Here is a 10,392-nt window from a genome sequence, read left to right as displayed (position 1 = left end):
TAGATTTAAAAATACATTTTACACTCTTGATATCAAATGTATCAGCCTGAAAAAGGACAAAAACATCGTAATGGTACTTTTTGGGTAAATTCCACATTGACCAGTGGAAATACTGAAACTGAATACTTTTACATCACTTCCTGAAAAGAAAAAATTAAAGATAACTTGTGACTAACATGAGACAAATAACTTTGGGTGAGATCATTTATTAAAAACATTTTACAAAAAAAAAAACACAGCACAACAGTAAATAACAATCTTGCTTTCAAAGACAACGTTCAAGAACAAATGTTAGGAGCTTATATCGAGTACAACAAAGTGATCCGTCGAAAAACAGATAACACAAAACCTTAGAAAACGGCACCAAAAAGTACACGAGAACTGCTTTGTGAGCAGCACGACAATCTCTATGTGTAGTATAAAAAGAACAAAAGACACACTAATGTGCACACGCATCAACCCATGGCCGGATTAACCTGCTGGGGGGCCCCTGTTGACCCCTAATATACAGTATAGGGCACAAACTACTGTGAGAAATTAGTCTATGAATCAACAGACAATTAATTGGCAAGTACTTTGCCTGACCTTTTGATTTTGATTCTGCACCTTCTAAATAAAGAGTCCAGCTTTATCTAACAGCTTGTATTAATTGATGAAAAAGTGGCCATGTACAGTCGTGTAAAAAAGTGAGGATGCGATATATATCGAGATGTGGCAGTTGAGTTGCGTTGTGGGTAATGTAGGCACCACCAGGAAGAAGAATATGTGGAATAAAAAAAAAAAAAAGGCAAATCTCTGGTTGTGCTGCATCAGGTTTTCACTGTCCATCGTGAGTCAGACAATATTATCGGAGTGCAAGGCTAAATCGGTGAAGTACTTTTTATTAAAGTATTACAATTTGACACAAGACGGGGCCACGAGGGTTAGGCAATGAAGGGCCACTCTTGGATTATATCGCACTTTAGCCATTTCAATTGCTAAACATTTGAATTAATCAAGTCACGTACATGGAGGGGAACCTGGGGCTTTTGGGTCACAGGCCATGAGACAGTTGGCCACTTTGTCTGGTTAATGATGCAGCCACGCTCAACCACACACACAAATTCACACACTATGCAAAATATCAAAGACGATAATTAACATTAAGCTGCCTAAAAAAAAACAAAGAGCACATTGGCGATACTTGGCTGTAATCCAATATTCAAACTTCATAGGTAGAGGTGACAGCATCTGCCATCAGTGTGACTGGTCATAAACTGGTCCTAGACTGTGCTTAGAAAGCTCTATTCTTCCTCAGTGCAGGAGTGCATAATCTGTAGGTGATTCAACGAAACCTGAGCAAGAAATATTACAAAACAATTATGAAATGCTCGGTCCATCAAGTCCATCCAGTGTTTCTTACTTAATACTTTCAGTGGAAACTATGCAGAAAGCAGTTCAAAATGCAGTTTCAGCTCCGTTTGATTCAGTCAGCGTATCCAGTCAATGTTCAAACTGGGAGAAAGGACCAGGAGACCGACAAGTCAGTTCCCGACTCTACACATTTGTTGCCTGTAAACGCCAAATTCGTAAAAAAGGGAGAAGTAGGATTAAGCTCTGAGCTAAAGCGAAAGGCTCTGAAGTCGGACTGTGCGTTCACAAAGGTCAGCAGACGCACAGAAGACTGTTTGTTCTATTTACCACCATGCTCTTGAATAAATGTCATACGCATGAATTACAAATGTGGCTAAAATCCAATTTTATAGACTCAAGCGGTCATTTCAGGTTTAAATCTTTGTCAAAAAAAAAATGTATTTCACTAAATGTGTGTTTGAATACTACAAAGCGGAACCAATACGAAGTATCCTAAAAACAGGAAGCAGCCGGCAGTGCAGGCAAGTGTCTAATGTTATGTTCGTTTGAGGAACAAACATACAAGGTCAGATATCACTGTTGCCTTGACTTTTCTGTAACGATTTTAGCCATGTCATTTGGGTGTTGCGCTTATCAACCAATAGAAATCAAAAAGGTATAAAAAAAAAGATACCCTGAAAGCACTAAGAATAGTATCTCTGAGTCCCCATTCTGCTACACAGACGTCTCTGACTGGAGCTTCATGACAAACTTGTGCCTCTTGGGGTCAATGAACTCCTCGCCCAGGCGCAAGAAGGGGAGGGGCGCCACTGTGACGACCAGGGAGAAGTCGAGGCGTCTCAAGGAGAAGACTTGGCCTTGGCGCAGAGCAGCAGTCACGGGCTCCTCGCTCACTAGTGTCCACTGGCGCCCCCTGGTGTTGTCCAGGTACTGCAGAGTGGGACCGGGGCTGAGGTAACGCTCGAGGAAAGCCTGAGAAGGAAACATCACAAATGCACTTCAGTTTATAAATAGTTGCACTAATGCACCGTCAGTATCTGTTTCATGGAGCGGAGAGATATAATAATATATATAATAAAAAGTAAAACATAACTTTTAGAGCTGCAAATAAAAAAAATCCTTTTTTCAAATCAATTTCAAATTTCCACGCTGTCAAGATTTATGTTTACGTTTACTTTTAAGAAAATGTTCAAGAGTGTAAAGTAAACTGGGTCAACTCAGAAAGTGAAGGAAAAAATGGGGTTAAATGCAAAAAAAAGCTTCATAATATGCAGACAACTAACCAGTTTTTGTTGAAGAAACTGATAAATTAAAATACAAAAAATGCCGAGACTATAAATTAGACAAAAAAAGTGATAAGATCGAATAAAATAAATGCAAAAAAAATTATCAAAAATATAAATAAAATGAAAAATACAATAAATTCAACACAGAAATACTGTAAAATAAATAAAAATAAAATTTTAAACTAGCGTCGTTGCCTTTGGGCTCATGTTGTGCGTGACGCAGAACTGCAGGTGGTTGATGATGCTCTCCATGCTGTGGTAGGACTGCTGCCTGGTGGCGCGGAGGTACTTCTGCATGGCCCTCGCCATGGGGGCAAAGATGGCTTGGGCCGCCTCCCTGGGGTCCATCACCTCCCGCGGGTGTTTGGGGGAGGACGTGGTCGCGTCTTCGTCCTGGTGTCGCTTGATGTGGGTGAAGGCTTCTTCTACCGCCACCACCAGTCTAGGGAGGAGAAACGGGAGAGTGAGCGAGACGCTAACTTAAAATATAAAGCCGCTTTTATAGATAGTCTTCATATCAACAATGACCACAAATAACGTGTTGTATGCATTTCTGTCCTCACCTGGCCTTGCGTTTGCGGACCCTCCGCTCCACCTCTGCCTCCTCGTAGTAGTACTCGTTGTGGGAGTTGTCTCTTCTCCGAGCAGCGGCTGCGATCATAGTCCTGGACTGTCCCGTAGAGTTATTGGTGCTGTTCTCTGTCGACAGACATCAAAAAATAAAGCTCCATACAATAAACAATTCAATATATCTCATACTGCAGACTCCCCTGTATCATTATCTCATTGCTAGTACAGGCAACATACTACCAATGTGTCATCTCACCTTCCCCCAGGTTGTAGACCTTGAAGGCAGACATCTTCTTGGAGAGGATGGACTTGGGCAGGTTGAGCAGGGCGGGGTTATAGACCGGGAAGTCACTGTAGTACTGGTCCAGAACCCAAACGGCTGCCCGCTGAATACTAGGAGGGGGGGAGGAGAGAACTTCCCTTTAACTGGCATTTTCATTTGAAAACAAAGTGCTGTTATCAGTGTACATCACCTTTGACCAAGCAGACAGTTGGAACATGTTAACATGCAGATAAAAGGGAAGTGGTGAACCAGAGGCGGAAACAGTCACCCCCACTGCCGCACCGAGGGAATGTTAGGCCCACCAGACTAAAAACAGCTCTGACAGAGCGATGACGGAGGGCAGGAGCGGCATGATGAAGCACAAAACGACCATCTCCAGTTGGAGGTTGACTTTAAAAGCCATATAGTAGCTATAGCATGCAGGAACTGATCCGCTTGTGAGAAGAAAAAGACATTTTTTAATTGACAATGTCCATTTACTGTCTATTTATTTTGCTGTAGCGCCGTCTATAGATGAGGCAAAAAGAGTAACATTTTGCTGGGAAGGCATTTGTAACCATGTGTCACCTAAATAGGGTTGCTGAGTGTGGGTCAAAAGTTGCAGCTGCCGTGTCGGGACTCCCCTAATGTTAACAATATGGCGTCATCCAACACCGCGCCCACACAGGCGGTAACACGAGCAGCATGTTGGCAGAGCACGAGCAGCAGCTTCTGTCCTCCATCTGTGTTTACACAGGGATGCGTTCAGGCAGAGTATTGAGGACGCGTTTATGCATGTAGCTCCATCATGTGGCCGGTCTAGACAGCTGGATAGGATTCAAGTAGAAGCACCGTCGAGCACGGATGACTGAAAAATGCAGCTGAAATGCTTCCTGCGTAGACATGACGTAAACCTTTGAAACGTGTACTTTGTTTGGCTGCACGGATAAACCTTCTTGATGATGGCTATGGTTTTTTTTGTTTTAAATGAATGAAATGTTTAGTAAAAAACTAATTAACTAATTTAAAAACCCCATAATAAGAGCACATTTAAAATAGAAAAAAAAATAGAAATATTTCATAAATAAGAATGCAGATGTGATTACAGATGTGTTCCCCACACACTAACCTGAGATGCCCCACGTTGTAGAAGCGACTAGCTCCATCTGTGGTCCTCACAACCTTCAGGCAGAAAGCCGGCTGCAGGTGTCTGACCTCCAGCAGCACCAGCGCCAGGTACTGAATGAACAGCAGCGCGTCCACCAGAGACGCCGCGTATCCCACAATCCCCCTGTAGTCCGTCTCTCTGGGCTCCAGCACCCGCACCCCGTAGAAGAGCCAATAGGACGCCACGAAGAGGAAGACCAACGCCAGCAGCAGGCAGCGGAAGATGAAGAAGCGCGGCAGGGTGGCTCTGGGCGAGCGCAGGAACAGCGCCCAGGTGGAGATGAGGAGGATCAGGAGCTTGAAGGCCAGAGAAATGTAGAGACCCTCACACGGCGTGCCGCAAGGCTCCAGCGTATCCCGCCAAAGGAGCTGCGGGAGCGCCAAGAAGGCCAGAGGGGTGACCAGGGCGAAGAGGCCCAGGACGGCGCCCAACGCTGGGCTGAGGTAACGGCGGCACTCCAGCGGCGAAGAATCCTCGAGGTCCTTGGACATCCGTGTCAGGTCCTCGTTGGAGACGCTGTCCACGGAGGTGCCCGTGACCACCGTGGTGGTCTCGCCCCAGTTGTCATCCTGGAGAGAGAGAGGGAGAGAGCAGAGAGGAGATGAGCGTTGGGAGAAACGCGGCACAACGTGGCTTAAGAGGAACGATTTAAATCAAACTCTGACCCGGTCGTCTCCTCTGGTGGACTCGGCGTCCAGCAGCGGCTCTCCAGGAGCCTGGATGGTCACAGACTTGTCTCCCCGGATGCTGCTGTCGCGGCTCTTCCCGCGATGCCTGTCCCTCTTATCCCTGGAGGAGGAGAAGAAGTCAGATGGTTTAGTATTGATGGATAAACTATTTTTAAACCGCCTTTCCTGGCAGGTTATGTTTAATCGATGTCTTTTAATAAAAGTGCCAAATTCAGTTAGACTTCTGAGAACCTGCGGGCTTCTTACCTGTGTTTGCGGGAGCTTCGCGAGTGGGACGACTTGTAGGAGTAGCCCGAGTACATCGACTCGTTGTCCATGTCAGAGGCCGGCGGTGGGCGGGGTTTCCGGGCCCCTCCTGCCCACGAGCCGCCGCCGCCTTTCTCCCAGACCACGCCCAGCTGGCTCTTACGATTGCTGATGGACTTGGTGGAGAGGGCCAGAGGGAGGCGCAGCAAGTCCACTTTACTCCTGAGGGAATCTATCTTGGAGGCCTGGGGGGGGGGGAGAGAAGAGAAATGAGAGAAATAGTGAGTTTGTACAGAAGGGAGGTAGAAAGAGAAAGAGAGAGAGGCAGAAAGAGAGAGAGAGAGTGAGAGAGTTTGTCATAACAGACAGGAATACAAGAGCCTCAGAGGGGAAACACACCAAGAAGCAGCAACAAGAAGAGAGACCTTGTTAAGATGTTGGCACTCTGAGGTGTGTTTTCAGTCACACAGGATATAACCGGGCCCATTCTTCCGGATTAAGGGAGCTTTTTTTATTTTTTTTATGAGCGAACTCAAGTTATTTGCCCCCCCCCCCCCTCCCCGAGTGTGTTCTCAGCCAATAAAGGGCAATTACGCAAACTTATATTCTCGGCTACGAGTCTCCGGTGGGCCCCGCATGCAGGAGGAGCAGAGGCAGAACGGTCACAGCGTCTCATTTAGACAAACCCGCTGGTGCTGGTTCATCTTTTTTTTATTTTTTGCGTGATACATCCTCGCCCGGACGCCACATTCCCCAACTGTCCCCCGTGGTCTCTCAGGGCAACAGAGCTTAACTACTACAATGGGGATGAATGGGAGGCTAGGGGTGAGAAAAGACAGGGGAGGGGGGAGTTGCCACAGAAACCAGAACAACTCTGCAACCCCCCCTCTCTCATTCTCCCTCAAATACACACCTCAGAAGACAGGAACAGACACTAATCATTTACCAGGAGTCTGACTCCGAATCAGTTCCTGTCCTCCATTTTAACTTGACGTTTTGCAATTGGACGCAGAACAAACAGACTCTTAGTCCAATAACAAATCTCACGCTCTCAATTTGTGCCATGACCTCCCGTGTCCGTCTGCCACATCAGACGCTACAGTGTTCGGTGATGGCTTTCACGTGATTCACACGCGGACCTCTCAGCTGGGACACTCATAATGTGAGGCCGCTCTGAAAACTGCATTTCAGTGCAAAAGGAGCTTCAACAATTCACAGAGTTTCTCGATCCCGGTGACAACATCTACAGCGTTTTCTGAAACGTTTGCATGAAACATTTAAAGACTGATGCATCCATATTCGCAGAGGGAGAGATGAACGCAGCTAAATATGGAGCCTGTAAGAAACACCTGGGGTCAAGAGTTGTTTTCCGGCATGAAAATGAGTCCAAGCATGAAGCCAAAGCTTTACACACGAACGCACAACAATGTTAATGTCCCGGAACGGCCCTAGAGACAATAAAACATTAAAAACACCTTTTAGAGACGCTGTACAGGGAAAACATCTCTCTCTGCATTTAAAAAAATTATAATATTGTCTCATCATCACGTCAGGCAGAGCACTCCGCTCGCTTTCTGGGTAAAAATGGAAATCACATTCTCTTGTGGCATGAAAAATGATCTTTGCTGCAGCTTGTGCAGACTTAACAAGCCTTATTCATGAGCAGGAACTTACAAATCTCTAAGTGTATGTCGGTCAAATCTTGGGCCAGACAGCACAGAACATGAGAGTAAAGTCAGAGCTTTAACCCGACATGCCAGACTGCACAACATCAGAGATCCTCACAGATTTTAAACAATACTATGGTGTCATGAACATGAACAAATCCGTCTCTCTCTCTCCCACCCGGTTTTGAGACAGTCAATCCCATCGATCTCTCCGATGAGCCTCATCCACTGTAATCAATCCACCACTGATTGATCTGCACTGGTTTCCACGTTGAGCATCATCTGGGATGCTAGAGGCCCCACGTGCAGTGTGGAAACAAACTGGCCAGGACAGAAAAATGTTACAACACTGTAAAAAATGTCAACCACTGGCTAGAAGATGCTTGTCATGAAATATTGTGCAATAGGTTTTTCTGAGGTTTATCAAGTATTTTTTTAAATAAGTCACTAAACTTGCATTATTACATGTAAACTGAGTGCAAGCGTATTGACTTTGTTGCCAAGTGAAATGTTTCCCTTTCCCTCTCATGTTTTGGGTGGAACATCTTGTTGCATGCGTGCAGCCTCAGGTTGCAGCCCCTGTGGCTCCGAGGGGCCCTCCAGGCCTCAGGGCGGCAGTGGGCCGGCGAGGCGTGGCTGTAGCCTCGACACGGACTCCTTGAAGCAACCCAGAGCCCAGGCTTCGAGGCCTTCACGTTGCAAGCGCGCACGAATAACCGGCGACCATCACGGGGCAGTCGATTCAAACACCAGTGGAAACACACAGCGAGTCCGTGATTTGAGACAAAGCGGAACACACCCAGGATGAAGTGATGAGCAACAGACCGCACAGCAAACATTGATGTGGCCACAGGGAAGGAAACCTACCAGGGTTCAATTTGGCACACAGTGCGTAAAAGCGCAAAAAAACAAAACCGGTTACAGTGCGCGGATAAGAACAATGAATAAGTGAGCTCCAAGTGAGCGTGGAAACCCGGTGATCGCGTTCACACTGGTGGTGAAAATCAGCTTCAGTGAATCTGTGATCGATACTGTTATCTGCCAACTCATCAGTCCTGACAGACCGCGCACAGCTACTGGAATCAAGAAAGTATTTGTGGAGAAAAAATAAATGGGGATTGAATGTTTTTGTAGGTTTTTTTTTTACATTAAAGCAGCAATCAGCCGGTGTGCTCGTGCTTATACACGAACAGCCCATTTTTACCCATAATGCATGCAGGAATGTCTTACCTTTCTATCCAAAGGAGGGGGGGGGGGGGGGAAGCTGCAAACCCGCAGCACAAAGAGACGAGCAGCAGAGCCGAGCAACGAAAAGTGCCTCCAAAAAGCTCCGCGTTCACTTTCTCCCGACTCTCATCCGCCCGCAGTCTCCACGCTCAACGGTGCAACTGGTTTCCCCTTTTTTTTCAGGTGAACGCGATTTGTTTGCGGTTGCTTTCTCGGCTGTTGAATCGCATCTTAAATCGAAGCCGCGCACACACACACAGAGAAAGAAAAGGCAGCGACACGCACCTCATCCCGGCTCCGCATCTGTTGTGTGCCGGAGCCCCGCTGCGCTGAGCGGCTCTGTGTGGACGCCCAGGCGGCCCCGGTTGAGAGCCACACACCGTCAAATTACATAGAGTACACCCACAGCTTCCGGGACGGGATTTTCAAAATAATACCAACACGTTACAATGTAACAAACCCGACTCACAGACACATGCCTCAGTAGGATTCCGTTGTGCAACCCTGTGTTGTAGAATGACAATACGTTAACATTGTCATACTATAACAATGTTAACGTATTGCCATTCTACAATTATGACGGTGTTATTGCATTATTTATCTATAACTGTTATAGATAAATAATGCAATAACACGGTCAAAGCATTGCCACATATTTGAATTGCACATTGTATCCTCTAAAGAACTGCTCTTAAATATTACATTGAGTGGTTAAATACATTAATAATTAATGTAAAAACAGACCCGAAGAGCAACAGCAACGTCTGAACGTTGCGGCATCTTTATAAATTATTAATAAACATTTTCTCCTCATCTCAAAGTGAAAATGGTGTTTTAAGGTTGAAGGGATTCTGCTCTCCAATACTCTGCTTTTATATCATATATTATATTAAAAATAATTACTCTTGAATAAAGCAGCAATAACGATCGCCACAAAAATGTACAACAATGAAAGAAAGAAATGAAAAAGGGAATGTACCAAGTTGTGTTCGGATGTTTAGATTAACATGGTCTACATTAATTAGTAGAAGTTGTCATCATGTAAATACCTCATATAATTAAATGTACAAACTACAAATATATGAAGACAATCACGTACATTTGATTAAAGAAATCTGTTCAATATGACCTAGAAAAATGAGGTGGTGTTTATATTGTAAATAAAAATAATTGTTTCACTTAATGTCTAATTTGACCACATAATGAACAGAAAACCATTTATTGCCTCTAGCTGAGTTCGGACAAATGTAAGTTATGTATCTGCTTGTATTTAAAAAGTAAGTATCATACTAATATGTACACCTCTATTATACCGCTTAGACCTTTTGCAAACGTTCTTTTATTTTTACACCAAGAATAATTAATTTCCGGTCATATTCTTAGCAAATATGAATTGACACATTTAGGCTTCACAGAGCATGAACTAGATTAAATCCATTGTTTTCTTTTCTTAGACTATTTAAAATAACAAATCCAGAGGATTTTTTTTTTCCACCTTTAACCACAAATACAACTATAGCAATGAGTAGGCGGCTCTGTTCTCACTATCACAGGAAATAAAAGCGTTTTCTGGCATTAGTTTCTGGAGAAATCCTCTCAAATTGGTTGATTTAGAAAGATGGTAGAAGTTGAAGTGGTAGAAAACAATTGACAATGTAACTCAAAGATCAAAGACTCAGGATCCACATTTCATTTTCTTTAGCCAGTTTCTTTTTTTAATCTCACAAAACACACGAATCTGAGACACGAGCTCTCTTTTCCTTCTGTGCAGCTAAACAATCTCACCGATTTTACAAACAAGGGAGAAGAAAATAATTTATACATCCTTTTTTTTTTTTGTTTTTAATCATATCTACAAAAATAAAATCAAATACGAGGACTAAGGCTTTACAGAAAGAAAAAAAAAATGAACATATATAAAACA

At 44.4% G+C, this 10,392-nt stretch overlaps 1 protein-coding gene across 2 annotated transcripts; it reads right to left on the bottom strand.

The window, feature by feature from the left end:
- Positions 1-184: 184 nt before the first annotated feature.
- On the bottom strand, positions 185-8,819 carry vangl2 (VANGL planar cell polarity protein 2). 2 transcript variants are annotated; one of them, XM_031851036.1, is made up of 8 exons: positions 8,754-8,819; positions 5,575-5,819; positions 5,305-5,428; positions 4,601-5,208; positions 3,466-3,602; positions 3,203-3,338; positions 2,835-3,081; positions 185-2,325 (listed from the first exon to the last, which is right to left on the bottom strand). In XM_031851036.1, the coding sequence occupies exons 1-8, from the start codon at positions 8,769-8,771 to the stop codon at positions 2,068-2,070; spliced, it is 1,773 nt and encodes a 590-aa protein (XP_031706896.1). In that variant the 5' UTR covers positions 8,772-8,819; the 3' UTR covers positions 185-2,067. The 2 variants fall into 2 exon arrangements, with proteins under 2 accessions (XP_031706896.1, XP_031706897.1); XM_031851037.1 differs by lacking the exon at positions 8,754-8,819 and adding an exon at positions 8,472-8,589 and having other exon boundaries at positions 186-2,325.
- Between the last annotated feature and the right edge of the window lie 1,573 nt (positions 8,820-10,392).

The sequence above is a fragment of the Anarrhichthys ocellatus genome, unplaced genomic scaffold, assembly GCF_004355925.1.
Source record: "Anarrhichthys ocellatus isolate YVR2014 unplaced genomic scaffold, GSC_Weel_1.0 scaffold11, whole genome shotgun sequence".
NCBI classification, from domain to species: domain Eukaryota; kingdom Metazoa; phylum Chordata; class Actinopteri; order Perciformes; family Anarhichadidae; genus Anarrhichthys; species Anarrhichthys ocellatus.
The sequence above is the reverse complement of the archived record's forward strand: the minus strand, read 5'-3'. Positions and strand labels throughout refer to the sequence as shown.

Bases quoted from the DNA above. Each gene is read 5' to 3' on its own strand.
- vangl2 (XM_031851036.1), bottom strand. The intron at 3,339-3,465 runs GTGAGATGACAC...GTCTGTCGACAG, and splicing joins GGTCTACAACCTGGGGGAAG to AGAACAGCACCAATAACTCT. The intron at 2,326-2,834 runs GCAACGACGCTA...TTTCCTTCTCAG, and splicing joins CGCACAACATGAGCCCAAAG to GCTTTCCTCGAGCGTTACCT.